The sequence below is a fragment of the Podarcis gaigeae genome (assembly GCF_964106915.1).
Source record: "Podarcis gaigeae genome assembly, chromosome: 3".
Taxonomy (NCBI): domain Eukaryota; kingdom Metazoa; phylum Chordata; class Lepidosauria; order Squamata; family Lacertidae; genus Podarcis; species Podarcis gaigeae.
In genome coordinates, this window is record NC_139680.1 from 119880431 (window position 1) to 119904632 (window position 24202).

The 24202-nt window shown below is 47.3% G+C and overlaps 1 protein-coding gene across 3 annotated transcripts; it reads left to right on the top strand.

The window, feature by feature from the left end:
- Positions 1–3506: 3506 nt before the first annotated feature.
- STMN4 (stathmin 4) lies at positions 3507–20279 on the top strand. Of its 3 annotated transcripts, none has more exons than XM_083733814.1 (6): positions 3507–3862; positions 10902–10988; positions 12257–12352; positions 14772–14980; positions 18237–18428; positions 19859–19962. In XM_083733814.1, the coding sequence occupies exons 1-6, from the start codon at positions 3781–3783 to the stop codon at positions 19880–19882; spliced, it is 690 nt and encodes a 229-aa protein (XP_083589940.1). In that variant the 5' UTR covers positions 3507–3780; the 3' UTR covers positions 19883–19962. The 3 variants fall into 3 exon arrangements, with proteins under 3 accessions (XP_083589940.1, XP_083589939.1, XP_083589938.1); XM_083733813.1 differs by having other exon boundaries at positions 3536–3862; positions 14775–14980; positions 19914–20279; XM_083733812.1 differs by having other exon boundaries at positions 3542–3862; positions 19914–20279.
- The last annotated feature ends 3923 nt before the right edge of the window (positions 20280–24202 follow it).

Below are 24202 nucleotides of genomic sequence, written 5' to 3' on the forward strand. Positions count from 1 at the left end.
TACATCTCCAGCATCTTTTTATGTGTATACCACTTTTCCACAAAATTGTGCTCAAAGTGGCTCACAACATATAAAGTGAACAGTTAAGAATAACTGAAGCAGAGCCAAAGAGGAGTTTGAAATTGACAAATCATATTGATCTGACTAGACAGAATTTGCTCTGCTATCCATGGATGGTTTGCAGCATTGATCTAATTTATGGCCAATTCTTATGGCAAGCTACATTCAAAGTCAGACGGTACAATGTGAACTCGTGCTGTTTGTCCCAGAAATGGCTATTCAGAGGTATTCTGCTGCTGTATATGGAAGTTCCTGTGGGAATGTTCAGGGAAGTGGGAGAGGATAAAAGGTAAAGGACCCCTGACAGTTACCGGTAAGTCCAGTCGCGAACGACTCTGGGGTTGCAGTGCTCATCTCTCTTTACTAGCCAAGGGAGCCGGCGTTTGTCCGCAGACAGTTGTTCCGGGTCATGTGGCCAGCATGACTAAGCTCCTTCTGGCGAAATCTGAGCAGCACACGGAAATGCCGTTTACCTTCCCGACGGAGTGGTACCTATTTATCTACTTGCACTTTGACATGCTTTCAAACTGCTAGGTTGGCAGGAGCTGGGACCGAACAACGGGAGCTCACTCTGTTGTCGCAGGGATTTGAACTCCTAACCTTTTGATCGGCAAGCCCAAGGCTCAGTGGTTTACACCACAGTGCCACCCACATCCCAGGAGAGGATATATTGTTTAATAATATCCTTCCTAACTTGCACTAGCAAGTTCTATAACTTAGCAGAGTTTTAAACATTCCCCTTTTAAATTGCAGAGCGGTTAGCTTGCTGACGCTAGTTTTAGCCTCTAAATATAAGATTCCTGGTTATCCCTTATATCCCTCTTAAAAAGAATAGACACGACACAGTCTTGATTAAAAAGTATAAAAGTAGTTTACTCACAATCATTCAGTTCACAGATGGATCCCTAAAGGCAGACTTAGGTTACAAAAATATATACACGTGGAACTACCCCATATGGGGGTTAGTCTGAGTGACGGCAGACTGGCAGTCATTGCTGCTCACACGTCGAAAGCAAGATGGAGAAGAGGAAGTGTGCTGCCTGCCTTGCCCTTTTTGTTACCTGGGCATACTCACCTCTAGTCACATGCAGAGGAACTTTGCCCCAGCTCAGGAGGAAACAGGAAGTTTTCTACTGGCTGGACAAACATCCCTCTTCTTGTCCGCTCTAGGAATGTTGTACTTGACTGCTATGTGTTTCACATCCCACAGTTCCATCTGCTGCGTGCTGCTCAGTTGAAAGGCTATGGAGACTGACCCATTTCAACATATAACATTTTCATGTGGCACTTCAGTCATGCTTCAAGCATGCAAACAAAGGAATGCATGGGCATGTTTAGGAGTATGCATAAACATGCCTGCTTCTCATATACAGTGGTACCTTGGTTTGCAACTGCTTTGGATTACAACTGTTTTGGTCAAACCTGGAAGTGTGTGTCCCTTTTTTTGGATTACAACCAATTTTGGGGGGGAGGCCCCATTGGCAAAAGTGCGCCTTGGGTTACAACCTGTTTTGGTTTACAACTGGACCTCTGGAACGGATTATGGTTTTAAACCAAGGTACCACTGTATAAGAAATATTGTACATGCATCTGGAAATTGGTGTGCTAGGTGACAGAAACAGTTGGCTATTTAAAGAACATAAGACAACCCTTGTTGGATCAGGCCAAAGGCTAGCTACTCCAGCACTCTTTTCTCACAGGGAGGCTCACAAGCAGGACCGGAGCACAATAGCACTCTCCCCTCCTGCAATTCTCAGAAACTGGTGTTCAGAAAAATTATGAGCTCTGACAGTGGAGATAAAACCTAGCCATCCTGCCTAGTAAGCCTTGGCAACTTTTATCTTCCCTGTATTTGTTTAATCCTTTTTAAAAGCCACCCGAGCTGGTGGCCGTCGTCACTATTTCAGCTGCCTTGTCAAAGGCACAATTGTGCAAACCTCTCAGGAGAAAACCAGTAGCTGGGTCAGCCAGATCACACCACCAGCCTGAGTGGAGCTGTGAGTTTAACAAATCCATTGTCTTCCTGTGTGGCCCTTTTGTTCTTTTTCCTGCTTGACTTCTTTGTTAGTTCAGGTATGGTGATGGTCAGGATGCATTTAACAACAAAAATAAAAACCACCAAATTTCTAAGAGAGCTGCCTTTCAAGAGATTGGAACTGAAAACCTCACTCCTTTGCCACCTCCTCCTCAGGTCACTTGTTTTTTTGTTTTCTGTTTTGTTTCATTTCTCTTTCAGTTAGGGTTGCCAATTTTTTAAAAAAATCTTCTTGTGCCTTTAAACAACAAGGAGGTGACAGTGCTATCTATGTGCCAGGAGAACCTCTCCCTATTGATTTCAGTTGCTGTTAAATGCACAGTCACAACACAGGCGCCCATCGGTTGGCAACTGTACTTTCAACCAACTTACCCATGAGGTGGAGCTGATTTCCTCTCCTGGAAAGCCTGCCTTTTGAAGCCACAGTAGGGTGCATACTCACAAGTAGATATGCTTGTATGTTGCATAGGAGGAAGGGCTATAGCTCAGTCCTAGAGCTTTAAACGCATTTAAGTTCCCAATTTCAGTCTCCATCATCTACAGGTAGGGGTGGTAATGTCACCTGCCTGAAGCTCTGGAGCATGGCTACCAGTCAGTGTTTACAATACTGAGCTAGATCGGCCAATGATCTGGCTCAGAAGGCAGCTTCCTATCCACAGCAACAGTATTAATACACTTGCTTTCATTATTTTTATTCTCTTTGTTATCCACCCTTCAATCCCAGCGAGGATTGCATCTAAAAAAGATAATTCAACCCAATAAGACCAATAAAGCAACCTCACTTCAAAATACCGCACCACGCAATACACACCTACCTACATGTGAAAGTGTGAGTTGATATGTTTAAAGGCTGAGATTGGGGCCCCCTCTGACCTGAGGACTTCCAGTACAATCTCTTGGCTTCTACAGTCATAGGAAAGCTCCTAGGAATACATTATTATACAGTGGTACCTTGGGTTAAGTACTTAATTCGTTCCGGAGGTCCGTTCTTAACCTGAAACTGTTCTTAACCTGAAGCACCACTTCTTTCTGCTGCCGCCGTGCTGCCGTAACACGATTTCTGTTCTCATCCTGAAGCAAAGTTCTTAACCTGAAGCACTATTTCTGGGTTAGCGGAGTCTGAAACGTATATAACCTGAAGTTTATGTAACCCAAGGTACCACTGTATACAAAAAGTGCACTAAGGACAGTTCTTCCCTTGCTCAACAACTTAGCAGCTTCACCCTGATTGAAGAAATAAAATCCAGCCAAAGCAATTTTTTAAAACCCCTAACACCACTTCCAAAAGATGCTTAGTCTTAGGTTGTTCCTGGGCAGAGATGTGGCAACGATCATTTACTGCCCAGATATGTCTCTTCTCTGTACTGAGTTGGATAACAATTGCTGGTTTGCTATAGAAGGGTTTATCGTGTCTTCGCGGCATCCATGGAGATGACCTATATTGTCCCTGGAGCACCTTTTCCTTCCTAAGCAAGCATGCTGCCTGTCTTGTCCTTCTGCATCTTGGAAATAGCTTTTTTTGTGTGTGACATCATCCCGGCACACCTGGCTCACCCGAGGAGTTACTCAGGCGATTCTATATTCCCAGGAAGATGCTGCCCAATCAGCAGGCCTCATGAGCGCAGCCAATCGGCTGGCTTGGAGGTGATGTCATGGCGAGAGCTTGGCAGCCTGGCGGATGCTAAATGGATCTTTTAGCATCTTTTCCTGGAAGGAAGCGAGTGAGAGGCTGGGAGCGGCTGGACCAGGTGTCGATCTGGCAAGGGGGTGAGTAGCATCAGGCTCAGGAGAGGGTACTCCACAAGCAGCTGAGGCCAGGGAAGTGGGGAGCGAACCGAGGAAAGAAATAATATTTCTCCCTAGCATTGAAGTTATTTCCTGGGGAAGGGGGGCAAATGCTGAACCCTCAAAAGCAGGGGCTAGAGTTGGAGGAGGGGTAGGCATGGGAAAGGCTGTGATGGGGCAGGACCCCAGCACACCTTATGCCCGCTGGCTTTGGGAAGTCAGCGTAAAATTTTCTGCACCCTCCATCTATCATCTATCTATCTATATCTATATCTATCTATCTATCTATCTATCATCTATCTATCATCTATCTATCTATCTATCTATCTATCTATCTATCTATCTATCATCTATCTATCATCTATCTATCTATCTATCTATCTATCTATCTATCTATCTATCTATCTATCTATCTCTATCTATCTATCATCTATCATCTATCTATATCTATCTATCTATCATCTATCTATCTATCTATCTATCTATCTATCTATCTATCATCTATCTCTATCATCTATCAATCTATCATCTATCTATCAATCATCTATCATCTATCTATCTATCTCTAACTATCTATCTATCTTTCCTGCCTGCCTGCCTGCCTGCTTGCAGATATATATATATAGAGAGAGAGAGAGGGGGGGGGGGAGTAATAGGTTCTATAGTACACCTTGTGGTTATTTCTATTTAAATGACCCTGTATTCCTTTTTCTTGCCACACTATGCTCGCCTTTTATCAACCACATTATTATTCATCCATCTCTTAATCTACCACATTTTCTTTTTGTGGCATTGGGCATCCAACTGCCCCCCCCCCCGTGCTTTGCCCCTCCTTCCCTTCCTACATCTCACCACTTAGGGGTTTGTGTGTATGGGTGTGAGTGAGAATGCCTAATATACCCATATAAGAAGAAAAAATTGCTGCTTTCCATTTGTTGCAGTCACTGTAACATAACCTGTCCGTGGTCCCAACAAGACGGTTTTGTTTCTCCCAATGCAATATGAAAGACTGTCATTAACGAAACTGGGTGGGCGCCTCGTGGCTTCAGGGACATCCCTGAAGTGTAGCTTTAAGAAAAGAAAGTCCAAGTCAGGTCAGTTTTCATTGGATGTCAGCACTTTTTTTGGCGGGGGGGGCATTCATGTCTCTCTCTTTTCCTAACTGCTCTTCCTTCTCCTTCTACTTCCACACTTGCAATTAACACACCATAATGCAGACCCAGCGACAATGAGCAGGGCTGCCTGCCTCCCACAGTTTCTTGGGAGAGCAGGAAATTTCTCCACTCTCACCTAAAAATAGTGAGTTTCTGGTCCCTGTGGTGCGAAGACGAGCAAGTGGGTGAGCAGCACTTGCTTGCTGGCATCAGAGGAGGGGCTGCAGAAGGTTTCCTGTGGTCAGGGGTGGAGCTTTCAGTGCCCTGCTGAGTTCCCTCTTGCCCAGCAAAACCAAAACTATGCAGGAAAGAAAACGAATGAAACAACAGCCCTAAGAGCAATGCTACAGTTTTCCCCATTTGCATTATATTCCTTGATTGCAGGATCCAGCTTCCCTTGTACAGAATCTGGATTGCCCAGATGCCTAATTTCAGGGGGCAGCAGCGTGGAGTGCCTATGGTCGCAACAATGAGCACAGAATTGGCACTCTGTAATCCTCCCATCCCAGTTAGTCATTGCTCTCCAGGCTGATAGGCAGAATCTTTTCTTCGCTGCTTAACAAACCTCCTTCCCCTGGTTCTTCTGGGCAGCAACAGGCGATCCCCAAAACTGTTCAATTTCTTGGAGGAGGGGGGCAGACCTCTCTAACCAAACTCCTGCTTACGGCCCCTCGCTTTACTTTTTACTCCTACAGGTCATATTCGGCTTAGCCTCAGTTCACTTCCGCATGGTACTTTTCCTGCAGAGAATGACCACCTGACTAGGGAAGAGTGGGGACATCGGGGCTTAATATTTATTAATCAGGGCTCTCTGGGGTTTAGAGGAAGAAGGACCAGCTTTAGGTGTAATTGTCGAGTCTTCGAACTAGCATGTGCAGAGTGCTCCCCCCTCCGCTCCAGAGGAGAAATGAGAGTATGCAAATATGGATGATTGCACGTGTGTGTGCTTTTGGCTGTGGATTTCCCGACAAACGTGTTACATGCACCATGTCTGCAAGCGGTTGGGGTTGGGGGTGATGTAAACAAATGGGGGTGGGGTCCATAGCTGTCAACGTTTTCCCTTTTTTAAGGGAAATTCCCTTATTCCGAATAGGATTCCTCGCAAGAAAAGGGAAAAGTTGACAGCTATGGTGGGGTCATGTACAACAGCCTTTATCCCTCCCCAGGCTTTTCCTCTGTGACTGACGGCGGTGTTCAAGCTAGAGGGGAACTCGTGGCGGCTGCCACCAGAGCCATCTTCCACCCTTACGTCACCAAATCCTTACTTTTGTTTCCACGAGGCATGCCAAAAGGGAAGGGGAGGCAGCCGCTCTCTCGCCTGTCATTCAAGGGAAACTGCAATGCCTTGCTTGTCAAGGGTGGGTGGGGAGAGAGACCCGCTTCCTGAAATCAATGCAGGAGTGGGCGCTGGAATTCTTTGGAAAGGGGCGGAGGGGCTGAGTTCCTGATAAAGACGCTTCCAAGGGGAGAAATTTCGCTCGCTCGCTCGCTCGCTTTTGCAAACCTGCTGTGTACGAGCCAAAGGAGGGTATTAAAAAAAAAAAAAAAGAATAATGTCAGAGGGCGATCTTTGCTTCTCCTGGAGTCTGACATCTAAGCACCGAGGCTGACCATGTGGCAAGAGCCACTCATCATAGCTGTCAACGTTTCCCCCTTTTAAAGGGAAATTCCCTTATTCCGAATAGGATTCCTCGCAAGAAAAGGGAAAAGTTGACAGCTATGCCACTCATTCTTCCACATTCCTTTTTTTGCCAAGTGTGCAAACGATTATTTCTGGGTGGTGGTGGTGAAATAGGATAATTGCTGGATGAGAAAAAAATTGTGTTAGTTTTTATGCCTTCTCACTGCATGCATATTGCTATTTTCTTAATTTCTGCCGGGTGCCTGTGCTGCGAGCGATGAGTTTTGGGGGATGTGGCATGGGAAAGAAGCCAGTGAACCCCCCCCCCAATACTTACACATGCATGCAAAGGCGTGCTGTGGAGCTTCCATTTTGTAGGTGGCTGCAAAGCGAGGTCTCTCCCGTCATGCCCTGCCTGTTTGCAGCTCGAATGAGCTCATCCTATATTATACAGGGCTGTTGTTTCCTCCGCACTCCCTTATTCATTAAGCTCCGGAGGAGCATCCAAGGCGGAACCACTGCAAAGATGGCCAGCGTCCTCGCTCTCTGTTTCTCTCCCTTACCTCTCTCACATCAGCACCAGCTAGTTCTAGCAGAGGGCAGTCCTCTCAGTGAAGGCATCTTCTTTTTGAAGAAGGGAGGCGTGGGGTGAAAGTTGCCCATCAGCAATTAACACATGCTGGACAGCAGATTAGGAACAACAAAGCTCACCTGGTCACAGTCATCTCCTTTCTGTCTGAAATCTGCTCCTTGTTTCCGAATTTCCACCTCTTGGCACCAATGAATCTATTTCTCCTCCTGTCCCCTTTCTGTGTAGGTGGCCACCCTAGTTAGTTCGTTTCCCACCCAAACCCACCCACACCTCCAAGCTGGCCTTTCCCTAAAGGAGATTTTCAGATCCCTGGTAGAGCCAAGGATAAGCCCCCCCCCCCCCCGCAGCTGTTGACAAAGCCACTTGTGAAGTCATGACAAAGGAAGGGGTGGCTGTCAGCCGCAATTAGCACAATTAGCACAATTAGAAGTCATCTGAGCATCTTGTCTGGTTGGGGATGAATCCTAGAACTGTAGAGGTGGAAGGGATCTCCAATGCAGGGATTACTGCTGACAGATGGCCACCCAGCCTCTCTTTAAAGGCCTTCAAAGGAGAGTCCACGCCTTCTGAGGGAATCGGTTCCACTGTCAAACACCTCTTGCCATGAGAAAGTGTGGGAAGCTTCACCAGAGGAACTCGTAGGACAAGGTGGGATGGCATGATTGCCTTTGAACATGTGCAGAGTGTCCCATTCCTCACCACCAGCCAGCTTCCAGACACCTGGAGGAGCTTAAGAGCAGGGCTTTATGCATCCAAGGTGGCTAAGGAAGAGAATTAAAAATATATTTAGAATGAAAACAAGCTAGGGCTCACCAGAACCTTGTCCTCAATGTCTGCTTTCCGTGCCACATGCCACGATGCAACCCTGGAAGGATAGGATGAAGCAACAGTAAGGAAAACAGTGGTCTTGAGCATGTTCTTACCCCTCAATCCGGTGATAGTGGCACCACTATGTGCTGTAGTCAAGTGTCACAATTGATCAGTTGGGGGGAAAGCACCCCTCCCTGCTGCTAATGCCCCCCAATTCCACACACACACCCGTCACAGCAAACAAGGTGTCAGCTTCCATTTGCAAAGATGGCTTCTGGTCTCATTCTCAGAAGGACTCTGTGCTCTGTGCCCGACCCTACACCTGGTGGCTTTCCCTCACTTGCACTATGCAGGATCAGGCCAATGGTCCTTCTAGTCCAACCTCCTGTTCTCACTGTGGCCAACCAGATGCCCCTTCTGGGAGCCCCACAAGCAGGATTTGAGCGCAGGAGCCCTCTCTCCTCTTGCTCTTTCAGGCAACTGGTATTCAGAAGCATTGAAGGAGGCAGATCCTAGCCAGCGTGGTTTTTGGACATGTGTGTTGCTAATGCAGTGCAGGAAGAGGGCAAATGCTACATAGGTTATGGCCGATGTGCCTTTGAGCACAAAACTGGATCTGAGCATCACTTGTGAACAGACTGGGACTCCCCCCTCATTGTAGGCTGGGAAGGTCTCTCCGCAGCTGCAGCCTGCTGTGTGTTATATAACCAGTGAGTGGGAAGAACTTTGACAGAAGCTGTGTCAGATGGGAAGGCAATGGTGGCTTAGCAGCCTGATTTTGCTCTGAAGCCTGTTGCCAGAGCATCTACAGCTATATATGGATTTTGTCCAGCTGGGATGTAGGTTTGGAGGTCACGCAAATGCCCCAGACACATCGTGCCTGCTGCAGGAGTCCCCAGCGCAAAGCCTAGCCCAGCTGTAGTTTGCTGGAACAGGGACAAGGAAGCGTGGCATCTTCAAGGCATATGTGACTACAACTCCCAGCATCCTCTACCATGGGCTGTGCTGGCTGGGGCTGATGGGAGTTGTGGCCCAGCCACTTCCATAGGGCACCACAATGGCTACCCCTACATCAGAGACATCACCTTGCCAACAAAGGTCGATATAGTGAAAGCTATGGTTTTCCCAGTAGTGATGTGTGGAAGTGAGAGCTGGACCATAAAGAAGGCTGATCGCCTAAGAATGGATGCTTTTGAATTCTGGTGCTGGAGGAGACTCTTGAGAGTCCCATGGACTGCAAGAAGATCAAACCTCTCCATTCTGAAGGAAATCAGCCCTGAGTGCTCACTGGAAGGACAGATCCTGAAGCTGAGGCTCCAATACTTTGGGCACCTCATGAGAAGAGAAGACTCCCTGGAAAAGACCCTGATGTTGGGAAAGATGGAGGGCACAAGGAGAAGGGGACGACAGAGGACAAGATGGTGGGACAGTGTTCTCGAAGCTGTCAGCATGAGTCTGACCCAACTGTGGGAGGCAGTAGAAGACAGGAGTGCCTGGCGTGCTCTGGTCCAGGGGGTCACGAAGAGTTGGACATGACTAAACGACTAAACAACAATAGCGTCAGACTACATGGCACAATAAAAGTCAGACCGCTTCATGACCACAAAAAAGTAATAATGAGACCTCATGATTTCTCTTTGATATCTCATCCCCTACTCCCCGTCCCATGACATTTTGGTTAGATGCTTTGCTCTGATCGCCTTTTGAGATATGAATGTAGGGCCCAGAAATCCATGATAACTTTTTAAAGGACAATTCCTTCTGTCTCCTCTCCGCAGAGCAGCTGCTTCCCCACCCTGTGTATGGTACCGAATGGCTCCCATTGTCTAGACTCTGTTTTTCCTCCCTAGCTTTGAGGGCTGTGTTAACCTGGGTCATCAGAGACCTGCTGCCATTTGCTTCCAAGCTCTGATTCACACTGCCAGGTGGCCCCTTGTGTCTGTGTTGGTTAGAGTGCCCTTCTCATTGTAGGGAGTTGGGCTGGATGGCCCTTTGGGTCCCTTCCAACTCTACAACTCTATGATTCTAACTCCAGAAAGCTATTTTTGCCAAATGGAGCAGAGATACCTGCATTGGCTACAATAACCCACATGTTCTTATCTTTACACAGCCTCTGAACATAGACCAAGTGCTCGTTAGGCCATTCTCCCTATCCCTGTATCTTTTCCAAGGGAGGAGAAAATCATTTGGGGATATTAAACTTCTGAAGAACAGCGATATTATTACTTACTCCAGTGGGGGTGCGAAGGTTGAACCAAAAATGCATCGAGTTAGTAATAGTCTTGCTGTGAGTAGCTGCATTCTTGCAAACAAGACCTGATCAACAAAATCAACCCTTCACAGTTGTAGAGGGGAAGGCAGTTGTTCGAAACAGCCCTTACATAGAAGGGTCTCTGGAAAACAAGTGAAGAAGTTTATTGAGGAGTGGTAGACTCTTAACTGGGATTGAACAGAGAGACGCAGTAATAGCCCGCTGGATCAGGGTAGACATTTCACTGCCTGACAGAGCTCTTCACCTCTCCTCACACTTTCAGAAACAGAAATAAGGGGGTTAAATATTCAAATGCTATTAATTTGTACCGATCACCTTTTGCATTGTTGCAGAACCCAGCCTAGAATCTGGTTTATTGGGTGCAATTTTTTAATTTTTTTAAATATCTATATTATGGTAACTCTGAAATAGCCCTGCCAAAGCAAGATATCACCATTGATTCCTCCTTTCTTCAGCATACAAACTGTAGCATCTTGACATTATGTTTCCCCCTTTTTTCCTGGAAAAGTTCAAAGCACAACCCGGTAACTAAATTCACCCTTGTTCATTTGCTTTCTTTCGTGTCTTTGCAGATTGCAAGCAGGACACGATCTTTGCCTACTCAGATACGCGCTCAGACAGCAGGAGGCCCAGAACACCAGGCACCATGACGCTGGCAGGTATGGAAACGCGAGTGTTCTCGCTGCTTGGTCGATAAGCAGGTCCATGGAGAAGATAAGAAGACCCTTGTCTTGGATCAGTCCAAAAGGCCAGCATCTTCCTTCCCACATTGCACAACCAATGGTCAAATGCTTCCATGAAGCCCATGACTGAAACATGGGATTATAGCACCCCTGCTGCTGTTTGCCCCTTGGGACGGGTGGGTCAGAAGATAGGGAGACCATCAGAAGGTGCCACCAGAGCTAATGACAGGCAGAGCTGGCTCGTCCTAGTTTTGTCCCCATCTAGGGACAGCTGCCCTGCTACTGCCCCCACCCATGCCTCCTTTACCTGGGTTGTGCTGTAGCACCCATGAAATGGCAATGGTTTTTGGAGAGATCTCACAGAGGCATAGCTGTCAACTTTTCCCTTTTCTTGCGAGGAATCCTATTCGGAATAAGGCCCTTTAAAAAAAGGAAACGTTTACAGCTATGCACAGAGAGCATGAGATAATTCAATATTTTGGTAAGATCTTGCAGAATGTGTGAGATTTCAGCAAGATCTCACAAGATCTCATCTGAAAGCACCACCACCTCTCTGCCAGCGGATGAGTGTCAACTTCCAACGGGCAGGGGCACTGCCTCATGGCTTTCCGCCACCTGAGGCAGCTTTCTCAGTCCACCTTATGGGTGCGCCGGCCCTGCCCCCATCCTCCTCTCTGTTGAGTTCTACAAGGGAAGCAGCGAGATAAGGAGGAGGAGGAAGAAGAGGCCAGGCAGTTGTATGGATGGGATTTAGTGATGGACTTTTTAAAAAAAATAATAATATTTTATTACATTTTAACAGTAAAAAGGTTATAAGACAATAAATAGAAAAAAGAAACACAAGAAAAATACAAAAACACAAAAATACAAGAATACAAAAATACAAAAATGCAAACATTTAACATAGAACAAGAAAAAAGAAAAAACAAAAAGAAAAAACAAAAAACCTTCTTTTTTAATTTCTCATCTTTGAATAACTTCTTTTCCTGACTTCCTCACGCCTCCCTTTTTTGTATTCCATTTAAAGATTGGTTCAGCAAATTCATCTCCTATTAGTTTATCCTTGATTATTTTTCCTCACATATTATGATTTCAAATTTTCATCTAATATCAACCATTCTTACATATTCTTATACCTTATTACTAGAACCTCTTCATTTCATTTCAATGTCATCAACATTCAAAAAATTTTTAGTGATGGACTTTGACCTTTCCTGACAAAGTGTTTTCCCCCCTCCCTGCAGCCTACAAAGAAAAAATGAAGGAGCTCCCTTTAGTGTCTCTCTTCTGTTCCTGCTTCCTCTCAGACCCCTTAAACAAACCATCTTATAAATATGAAGGTAAGTGAGGCAACCAGCCCATTAACTCCCAGGCGCTTGTGGGTTTGGGGCTGCTGCTCTATGTGTCCCATTTGCTCAGCTCCTTCCGCCCGTGATCTTTTCCACAAATGGTGAATGGCACCACTCCCTCCTGCCTCCCTTTCCCATGGGCTCTGAGAAGGCTTGAAGGTAATATATTATATATGATGATATATTATGAATCTAACAGACATGCATTATTCATTCTTATACTCTAGGCAATGCCAGCAGACATGCCCACACCCTACGAGTGACACAGGAGAGGCTCCACTTCTTTTCTTTTATAAAAATTATGTTTTTATAAAATGGAGTTTGTGAAAAATTGAATTGTTTTGACATTTACATGTCACTTGGGTTTAAGCTGCTCTGTTGTTGAGATGGGTCCTAAGTGATCAAAGCAGCCAGGCATACACTACCAACCCTGGTCTTGTTAGGAATGGAATCTAGGTTAGTGGTTCAGGTCTCACAACAGCTGGGCGCTCCTTGTGTCTGCTCCAGGCAAGGCGAGAAACTGTGGGAATGTTCAGGGATTCAGGAGAGGATATATTGTTTGATTATATCCTTTTCCAACTTGTGTTAACAAGTTCCACAATTTAGCAGAGTAACATCCCTCTTTTTAAACTCACAGCAGATGTGTTTGCTCAGGCTCGCTAAAGCCTCTATAATAACTTTTCTGGTATTTCCCCCTCATTCCCTCATAAAAGATAAGACATGGCACAGTCTTCTACAAAAGTATAAAAAGGTTTACTCACATATCATTCTGTTCACAATAGGACCCCAGAAGGCAGACTTAGCTTAGAAAAGTAACATACACCTGGAAACTATCTCATAAGGAGACAGTCTCTTTGTCCTCTCTGGGCTGAGGCATCTTTGGCTAAGCAGATGTTGCTTCTTCGACGAAAGTAGTCACAGAGAGAGAGATGGTGCCCAGTCCTATGCTTTTGTTGCCTGCACAGGTGAGGCCACACCCACCTCTAGTCACATGCAGAGGAAGTCTGTCCCAGCCCAGAAGGAAACAGGAAGTTTACCTGCTGGCTGGACAAACATTCCTCCCCATGTGTAAACATGTTCACTCTAGGAATGTTGTACTTGACTGCTCTTGTGTTTCACATCCCACAGAAATGTCATGGTCCATTCCCTCTCCAAACACCTATTTCATTTTTATTTAGCGACCCCAGAGAAAGAAGCAGCTGGAGCATAGCCTTTTCCTGCACTGCACTGCCCTAGGATCTTCAGATGAAGGGCGGAATATAAATTTAATAAATACAATGATAATAATGAAAAATAGTGGGGTGGAGAGAAGAATAGGCTCCCCAGATGCTGAAGAGGGGCTCTTTCTTTGTTCTTGTGGGGTTCATGCTTTCTATTCTGAAGTCTGGAACCCTTTTCCAAAGTTGCTTGTTTGGTGAAGATCTCCTCCATGTCTGTGATGTTGTCGAGGGTTTAATAATAATAATAATAATAATAATAATAATAATAATAATAATAATTTATACCCCACCCATCTGGGTGGGTCTCCCCAGCCACCCTGGGCGGCTTCCAACAAAGTATTAAAATACAGTGGTCTGTTAAACATTAAAAGCTTCCCTAAACAGGGCTGCCTTCAGATGTCATCTAAAATTCTGGTAGTTGTTGTTCTCTTTGACATCTGTAAATTGGCTTCTCGCAATGAGGGAACCACCAGAAGGCCCTTGGCGCTGGACCTCAGTGTCCAGGCAGAACGATGGAGGTGGAGACTCTCCTTCAGGTCTATTGGACCGAGGCCGTTTTAGAGCTTTACAGGTCAGCACCAACACTTTGAATTGTGCTCGGAAACATACTGGGAGCCAGTGTAGGTCTTTCATGTTCTGGGAACATAATCCAGAGTGCACAATCTGTTATCACAGGACAGAACTCATATTAATAGCAGCCTGGTTGCAGGGGCAGACTTTGTTCTTTCAAATTTCAGTGGTGCTCTGGGTGTGAGCCCAAAATTTGGCACCCCTTCCTTCTCACCTTATGTTCTGCTCAGTTCACTATGTGACACCCTGCAGCTCCCCCCTTGGCTCAGCTCCCAGTGCAGGGCAACCCTAAATCCTCCTCTGCTGATTGGAATCAGATCCAATGTGGGGACTGGATTATATCAGCAGATGCCTGGTGGGTGTCTGGTGGGTGTTTGACCAACCAGGGAAGCTCCCAAGTTCAGTTCTCAGTGACATATCCAGGGGAGACTTTCTGTCTGAAACACTGGAGAGCTGCTGCCAGTCAGTGCTAAGCTCAATGGACCAGTTGTCTGACTCTGAATACGACCCCTTCCTGTGCTTTCTCTAGCTGGATGCCCTGAGTTATTCCCAGCCTCCATTAACACATTTGCTCTTTAGCACGATTACATCCCAGCCTCTCCCTCCCTCTTCTCTTCCAGTAGACACCGTAGACCTCACTTGGTGCGTCATTTCTGACATGGAGGTCATCGAGCTCAACAAGCGCACCTCCGGCCAGTCCTTTGAGGTCATCCTGAAGCCACCCTCCTTTGACGGGATCCCAGAATTCAATGCTTCTCTGCCCCGGCGGCGAGACCCCTCCCTGGAAGAGATCCAGAAGAAGCTGGAAGCGGCTGAGGAGAGACGCAAGGTGAGGCCCTTCCTCAGCACCCAGTTGGCAAACATGGCAGGCCTTTCAGGGGGCGCAACATGGTTTGGTTTTACAGGGGACTGGGAATGGAACTTGCCATCTCCCCCATGTGCCAGGAAAAGGGCAATTGGAGTGGTTCAAATGTCACATCAGGCCAGTTGCTTCCTTCCAGCATTTTCATTGGTGAGCAGTTTATGAGTCTGCTCTCAACATCTGCAAGCAGACCCATTAAGCTGGTTCATGACTAACTGCCTCCTCCTTTCCCATTACCTCTCTGTGACAAGGCTAAGGTAAAGGTAAAGGGACCCCTAACCATTAGGTGCAGTCGTGGCTGACTCTGGAGTTGCGGCGCTCATCTCTGGGTCATGTGGCCAGCAGGACTAAGCCGCTTCTGGCGAACCAGAGCAGCGCACGGAAACGCCATTTACCTTCCCACTGGAGTGGTACCTATTTATCTACTTGCACTTTGACGTGCTTCCAAACTGCTAGGTAGGCAGGAGCTGGGACCGAGCGACGGGAGCTCACCCCATCGCAGGGATTCGAACCGCTGACCTTCTGATTGGCAAGTCCTAGGCTCTGTGGTTTAACCCACAGTGCCACCTGTGTCCCTTTGTGACAAGGCTATAAGCCTTTATAAAAGGTAAAGTACCCCTGCCCGTACGGGCCAGTCTTGCCAGACTCTAGGGTTGTGCGCTCATCTCACTCTATAGGCCAGGAGCCAGCGCTGTCCGCAGACACTTCCGGGTCACATGGCCAGCGTGACAAGCTGCATCTGGCGAGCCAGCGCAGCACACGGAACGCCGTTTACCTTCCCGCTGGTAAGCGGTCCCTATTTATCTACTTACACCTGAGGGTGCTTTCGAACTGCTAGGTTGGCAGGCGCTGGGACCGAACGACGGGAGCGCGCCCCGCCGCGGGGATTCGAACCGCCGACCATGCGATCGGCAAGTCCTAGGCGCTGAGGTTTTACCCACAGCGCCACCCGCGTCCCATATAAGCCTTTATAAATGAGGACAAATGAAAATTCAGGGAAGAATCTTGAGCCCCCTAGAACCCCACTGCTTTTGTGGCTCTAGCTTGACTCCTAAGGGAAGCAGGCAGCTGCACCCGATCAATGAAACATGATGCAAACACAGGAAATGTTATAAGTTGCTGGAGTTTATTTCTCAAGGGTATGTACAGACAGGGCCATCAAGTACATTCAGGGCCTTCTGCGGGCACATTCCTTTGGTCAGTGGTATGCACACTGCCATCTTCATAGAATCACAGAATTGTAGACTCAGAATCCCCTGTGATGCTGGAATCTCAGCTAAATCGCATCTCAGCTTAATCATATATGATAGATGGGCATCCAGCCTCTGCTGTAAAACCTCCTATGAAGGAGACTCTACCACCTTCATAGTCATATTGTTCTTTTGGTTTTGTAATGTAGTCATAAAGTTTCTGCCTTGGTGCAAGGGAAGGGAGCCTCTGGGCCTACACAGAGTGCAATGTAACTAAGGGAGCCTATGCTAACAAACCTCTGGAACTCACAAAGGGGGATTTAAAAGCAGTGTGGTGGTCATTGAAAGGGGATGGAACAAAGAAACGAATGTTTGTTAGCTACAGAGGACTTGCCCTCTCTGTGCCCAATTTAATAATAATAATAATAATAATAATAATAATAATAATAATAATAATTTTATTTATACGCTGCCCATCTGGCTGGGTTTCCACAGCCACTCTGGGCGGCTTACAGTACATATAAAAACATACTAAATGTCAAACATTAAAATCTTCCAGACACAGGGCTGCCTTCAGTTGTCTTCTAAAAGTTGTGTTGTTCTTTATCTCCTTGACATCTGGTGGGAGGGCATTCCACAGGGTGGGTGCCACCACTGAGAAGGCCCTCTGCCTGGTTCCCTGTAGCTTGGCTTCTCGCAGCGAGGGAACCGCCAGAAGGCCCTCGGCACTGGACCTCAATGTCCAGGATGAACGATGGAAGTGGAGATGCTCCTTCAGTTATACAGGACCGAGGCTGTTTAGTTGTAGTTTCCGGGTTGCCTTCAAAGGTAGCCCCACGTAGAGCGCATTGCAGTAGTCCAAGTGGGAGATAACTAGAGCATGCACCACTCTGAAGGCAGGGAGGGTCTTAGCCTTGCTCATGCTGCCTGCATAAGCATGCAGGTCAAGACGCTTGCAAATTGAGGTATGCAAAAGTGCTTTAAGAAGCTTCCCAACTGGGGTGCTTCAAAGGAGGAGGCTGACGTCAGAGCCAGAAAAATCTCAAGCAGCTCTCCAAAACGCTGCCAAAGCATTGTGAGGTCAAAAAGGCACTGTGTGTTGATGATACAAGGAAGGCTCCCGTAATGAGGAAATGTGTGTGGTTTGCCAGCCAGTCAATTATTGATCAGCCATTAGATGGCATCTCTCCGTCTCCCTGCCTGACCTTGGCAGATACTCAAGAATGAGCCTTGCCAGCCACAACAGCCAGATGTCAGAGATGAATGAGTTCCTGTCCATGGCTCAGTTTCCTTCTAGTCCGAGTAACCAGATCCAGCATTAACCCCTTTCCTGTTCCATATGTGTGGGAAGTGGTAGCTGCCCACTGCTTCCTGTCTGGAAAGAGATTCAGCAGTGCTGAGTAGCTCGCTTCCTATAATCCCACCCACAGGGCTGAACACACTTGGATGCAAATGCACTTTGGTAACCACTCAGCAATCTTACCCAGATTTTTAACCCTTTTTAACTATTGATGGCTACTAGCCACATTGGCTCTGCTCTGCCTCCAGAATCCAAGTTGCTGGAAGCCACAGGAGGGGAGAGGGGTCTTGTGTTCAAATCCTGCTTGTGGGTTTCCCACATGCATTTGGTCAGCCAGGTGGCTGGACTAGGTGGGTCATTGGCCTGATCCAACAGACTTTTCCTATTTGATATGGGGGAGCCATTCTGAAATGTATAGGACTCCATGTAGGGGAAAGAGGTGGGTGGATTCCAAAGCCATTTCACAGGCGACAACAAAAGAGCAGTAAGGCTGTAATGCAGTTGCAGATCCCCCTTCCGCAGCCCTCAATCAGTTTAGAAGCAAGACTCAAGCAGAATTAGAACTTTAATTCTTTTGCCCCCTGCCCCTCACATGCACAGTAAGCACCGGGGAGTGGCTTAGAAGCGTCTTTGACATGTGGGAAACTGGGAAGATCCATACTCGCCTCCCAACAGTGTGGATTGGGTCAAAGGATGACTGTCCTTGATGCCTTGTCTTGCTTTGTGAGTTTAGTACCAGGAAGCAGAGCTGCTGAAGCACCTGGCGGGCAAGCGAGAGCACGAGAGAGAGGTCATTCAGAAAGCCATTGAGGAGAACAACAACTTCATCAAGACGGCCAAGGAGAGGCTGATGCAGAAGATGGAGTCCAACAAGGAGAACCGGGAGGCACATCTAGCTGCTATGTTGGAACGCTTGCAGGAGAAGGTGAGGAGGAGCCAGCTGCAACGAAAAGAGGTGTGGGTTGGGCTACGTCAGAGAGATTTGCAGGATGGAGGCAGCACTGCTGCTGAATCCCAACTGCTGGAAACCTCAGGAGGGGAGAGGGCTCTTGAACTTGGGTCCTTCCTCCTGGTTTCCACAGGCATCTAGTTGGCAACGATGAGAAGAGGATGTTGAACTAGGTGTACAATCCTTGCACTAGAACGGACCTATTGGATACCACCCTGATTCAGCAGATCTCAACCTGTGGGTCCCCAGATGTTGGTGGACTACAACTCCCATCATCCCTGAGCTCTGGCCTTGCTAGATAGGGATGATGGGAGTTGCAGTCCAACAACATCTGGGGACCCACAGGTTGAGAACTGCTGCAATATCAGAACAATTTTTAAAATACTTACACAGTACAATTGCATCGGAATCAGAGTTTTAGTTCCAAGGGTTCTGCATCCAGCATTCCCAGAGCCTGCACACTGAGTAGGTCTTGCCCAGCAAGCAAAGGAGAGAGCCTCAGCTTTCTTCACATGGGGTAACCCAAACAGATCTGGCACGGAAAGAGTTTTTAAGCTTTCTGCAAGGCCATCTCCGTACACTGGATCTAGAAGCCTAGGGGTGCTCACACAAGAGCTCGTGGGACATCAGATGGCACTGTGAGATCTTGCAAGAGCATCCCAGAACGGGTGTGCTGAGCCAAATTTGCTCCCTCCAAGCAAGGCGGAGAGCTTAAATGGAGAGTGTATTAACTTATGGTCTGAGTGTGTGGTTTGGGAGCTGCACAGTCAGAGGGAAAACAATGCTGTCCACGGTTGTAAAGACTGCGGAGAGAATAATTGGGTGCACTCTTCCCACCTTGGATCAAATCTATGCTTCCAGGTGCCATAAGAAAGCTGCAGAGATAGCGCAGGATAGTGCGCACCCCGGAAATGATCTCTTTCAGCTTCTGCCTTCTGGAAGAAGGTCCAGGGTTATAAAGACTAAGACTAGCCGCCTGAGAAACAGTTTCTACCCAAATGTGATTTTGGTTTTAAACGCAGTGTTAGGTAGTCTCTATGGGAGTATATTGTATTTAATTATGGGGTATCAGAGTTTTTAGGGGGCTAACCAGGTTGGGATAGCTGGGATAGCAGGCTTGTTGGGTTTTGAATGCCTTATGTAGATTTTTCAATTTCATTGTTCTGTATGGGACAATGACAGTACAGTAAAGATTATCGTAAAGTAAAAGCTCTTTATGTGCTGAGTAACCCAAAGCAGACCTGGTGCGAACAAACCTTTCGTCCTCTCTGCCTTGCTCGCATTTAACTCGTGCAATTTCAACCCCCTTCAACCGCTTATGGTTGAAATTGTGCAAGTTAAAAGCGTGCCGGATATGACCATAACACATCTGTCTACACCCTCCTCTGTAAATATGTTTGACCCAGTTTGGAAGCCACCTGAGCAAGTGACCATCCCCTCACCTTGGCGGTGTCTCCACAGGACAAGCACGCTGAGGAGGTCCGGAAGAACAAGGAGCTGAAGGAAGAAGCCTCGAGGTAAAGGCGCCCCACTCCCCGCCGGGGCGGGCACATGACACTTTGGACTGACAGCTCCAAAAGAAGAAGAAGATGAAGATGATGATGATGATTATGATGGCAGGTGGCTGACGTGGCAGTGGGGGTGGCGATGGCGGCAGCGGCGGCTGCCTCCAAGTGCAACGTGTTGACTGACGGATCGGGACTGTCCTCTGCTTTCGTTGTTTGTGAATGTGAAGAATTGGTTGGTGACAGCATCTCGTGTGTTTGAGGGAGGGAGGGGGAACTGCAAGGGGAAGAAAGAGCTGGGAGGAAGAGCTGGGTGTTTGGGGGGTGGGCGGGAGGGGAGGGGGTGGGCATGGATGACTGGAGACACATACCCCACAAAAATATAAATAATAGCGCAGATGTTCTGTCATTGTCCCACACTTGCAGTGTCCAGTATGGAACCCAACTGATGGAGGTGGGTGGTCAGAATGGCAGAGTCGTATAAGGGGGGTGTCAAGGCAGGGTTGTGGGTGGGGTGGGGGTAAAGAGGAAAGAGATGTAGACTCTGGTGACTCAGGCCACTGAGAGCAAGCAGAGGGAGCGGAGTCACTTCTGGGGTGGGTGTTTTCCTGTGTGTTTTGCCATTAATGTCGATCACCACTGTGAAACGAAACATCACCATTTCTGAGTTTCTTGCATAATCCTTCGTTCCTGTCACTTAACTCCCAGGCGTTGCAAGCCATTTAACTGGAGGGACTGAAGAAATGAACCTATGCTGCCAATTCTCACAGCAGACCAGTATAAAGTAAAGCAGCACATGCGCGGCACACAAATCACTAAAAAAAGCATTCTATGTTCTAAATCTGATATCAATAATCCAAAAATTGAGAGAGCTATGTACAAGATCTACTACAGAAGCCACAAACAGAAAACTCATTCAAATTGTGTCCAAAAGGAAGATGCAGTCTTTAAATGTCCCTTTAGCCAGGCTCCTGTAGATATCAACAAAGATAAGTTTGATCAAACGAAGTGTTGTACATAGCTCTCTCAATTTTTGCTTACTTATACTGGTCGTTTAACTGGAGGTGGCTGTGGTTTTGAACGCACAGACCTTTGTTTTTAAATAATAATTTTCTAAAAAATATTTTGCCAGAGATTCGCCATTGTCAGATACAGGCAAAGTTCCCTTGTACCTTCCAGCCCTCCTTGAAATCTGAGCGGATGAGAGGAAACTTCCTAATTGCCGTATGAGTCCGGAAATTCTTGCAAGGTCACGGTCAAGCTGGGAATTCTTGAGGTGTTCAGCTTGATGCCCTGCTCCTTGGGATGATGATGTGAAACTGCTCTGGGCGAAGGGTGAGGCATCAAACTTTATGATGACTAAAAATACAATTAAGACCACCTGATTTGGATGGGACGCCTTCAAGAGAGAGATCAGGTCACCTCCTGGAGAAAGGACAAAAACGATGGGAGCAAAAAGAGAGAGAGAAGTTGATTCATAGGGGCCCTCCAACTTTGGAAGATAAAACCAGCAGAGCTGGTATTAAAGACAGATAAGAATTTTGTGGTGTGGAGGAGGACATGGTTAAGCAAAACTTGCAAGTTAAAAATCCCTTGTAAAATCTGATAGATACCCTCTCTCCAGTTGCAGTTCCCAGTTAAGAGAGCTATTCGGTTTAAAGATTTTAAGGGGGACACAGGGCAGCTGGAATGGATTTGGCCGGGTTATTTCTTTAGAAATTGTCTTCAAGACAGAGTTAAATTGCCCACAAATGCATGTTGCTGTTGTTGTTGTTGTGTTGTTTTAAATTGTGACACACTGTTTTGATTGTAGAAAATCAGCTCTGGGAAGGGATGATTTAGAGCCAAGAAATGGTGAGGGTTTGTGTGTGCGTGTGTGCGCTTGTGTGTTCTGTGTTTAACCCTTTCACTGCTTACCATTTCCTGCTCCAAACTGTCCCTGCACTGTCTCCATGAGGTTTCCAATGTCTGTCCACCAGCAAGCAGAGGATGTCAGGATGCAACATTTGGAGGGCGTGCAGCCGTCATACACTCTCCAAGAGTGGCACCCTGTCATCTTCTGAAATGTGGCTAGGGATTCTGAAGCACGCGACCTGTTGGACTGCGGGCTGCATAAGCCCACCCCCAGACGTCTGCACACCTTGGGTGCTTTTGCCGTTGAGCCAGTCCTGTTCACACAGGTCCCTTTTTGCCAATTTCGCTCAGCTGAGATGAACAGTTACAGGCCAGCAAAACTGACTGTGGCTGCTTTTCTGTTCTGGAGCATTCATGGCAAGTTGCTTGGGGATGGCAACATACCTTGCAGTGCTCTGGCTCATGTGAAGTAATGGTACGGAACAAGTTTGTCTGCATGCATGCACAGAGTGCACTTTCCTATGGTCCCTTGATGGAGACTGAAGCAGAATGACAAGGAGGATTCCAAAATATGAAATAGATGATACAAACTTGAGGCGTGGTAGGGATTTGCAAGCTTCTAAGCACCGCACATCTCTTCATCTGCCACAGCCAGGGCCACCTCGCATGATCCAGGAGGCAAATGGGATTTCTTTGTCTGCCAGCATCACTCCCATACCATACACAGAAACCATGTTTGCCTCATGCTACTTGTTCGCACCTCAATATTGAACCTAAGCAGTGTGAAGGGACCCCAGCTTAGCTTGCTTTAGCTTGGAAGGGAGAAGATGGAGAGGTGACATTAAGAGCCATCTTCCAGTACCTGAAAAGCTGTCATGTGGAAGAGGGAGAAAGTTTGTTTTCTGCTGCTCTGCAGGGGAGGGGCGTGGAACCAGGGGATTCAAATCACAAGGAAGGAAACTCCGACTAACTCTTTATGGTGGTAAGAGCTGGTCGGCAGTGGACTCTCCATCACTGAAGGTTTTTAAAGAGAGGTTAGACGGCCATCTATCAGGGATGCTTTCGCTGCAATTTCTGGATTTCAGGGGGTTGGACTAAATGACCTTTGGGTATACCTTCCGTCTCTGCAGTTCTGTGATTCTATGAAACGGTAGAATCCCTGGGTGCCTCTCGAGAAAACAGGAAAGCAGAAAGAAGGGTAAACAAGCAAAGCAGGGCTGGGGGAACAAAAGGAAGTGGATCTCTTTTGGCAAGCGGAAAGAGAGGAATTTCAGGAGGTTTCTAACTTCTTGCTGCAAATCTCTATCCTGTATTGATCGGAAAACTCCGCTGGGGCCCTTGGCTCCCCGACATCCGGATGAGGTATTTAGGCTATTGATTAAATAAGGAGGGGCAGAGTGAGAATGACATCTCTGGGGATTGCTATGAGGAGAGCCATCCATCACCTGGAAACATTGATCCAAGAGCAGAGGGGGGAGGGAAAGAACTCTTTGAAGCAGTTCCGGTTGTAGCCAGAGGCTATCCTCAACTTTTGTACACAATGGATGTAAATAAAACTGTTGGCATTTCTTTCTGACCATTTGGGCAAAGGGTTTGTTTTCCTGAGTGGTGGTGTTCTTATATCTGTTTATATCCTGCCAGACTAGGACTCAAGGCGGATTATTCAAATTAAAAGAAGGCAGATAAAATACAGAAAGCTTACACACACACACACACACACACACACACACGATAATCATTAAAAAAAGAGACTGTACTAGAATTTTAAATATTTTAAAAGTCTGTTAGTCAAATCAGCAAAAACTATTAAAAGCCCTTGTCAGGGGTTCAGAAGGAGAGACACAGGAGGGGGAGCAAATGGAGAGTGAGGAGGAGGAGTACGAGGGAGGCGCAGGCAGTGACAGTGGCCAGAGTTATTCCACAAGCCTCTCTAGCGAATCGGAGGACTCACAGAAGGGAGCGCCGGTGGCCAGAGCGAAGGGGGCTCCAGGGGGGAAGCCCCAGGAGGAAGGGGCTAGTGGGGAGTCCCTGAGCAGCAGTTGGAAATCAGGACCAGCTTCTCCACCAGAGTGCAGTGGGGAGGGGGAGTCCCAGGAGTCGGGACCAGTGTCCTCACCACCAGAGGGAGGAGAGGAGTCAGGTTTGGCAACGCCCACATCAGGAAGCGGGGAAACGGTCAGAAGGAAAGTCACCGGCTGGGCGCGCGCGCCAAGTTCAAATGTACAGGAGCGCGGCACAGCAGGGAGCCCGGAAAGGGAGCCAGGTCCTAAAGCCCGCCGGAGGGAGGGGCAAGACTCAGGAGGCTCAGCGTCAGAGGAGTCCAGGAAGGAGGGAACCCCAGAGGGCAGAAAGACCCAGCGAAGGAAAGAGCAGCGTAGGAGGTGGAGCCGG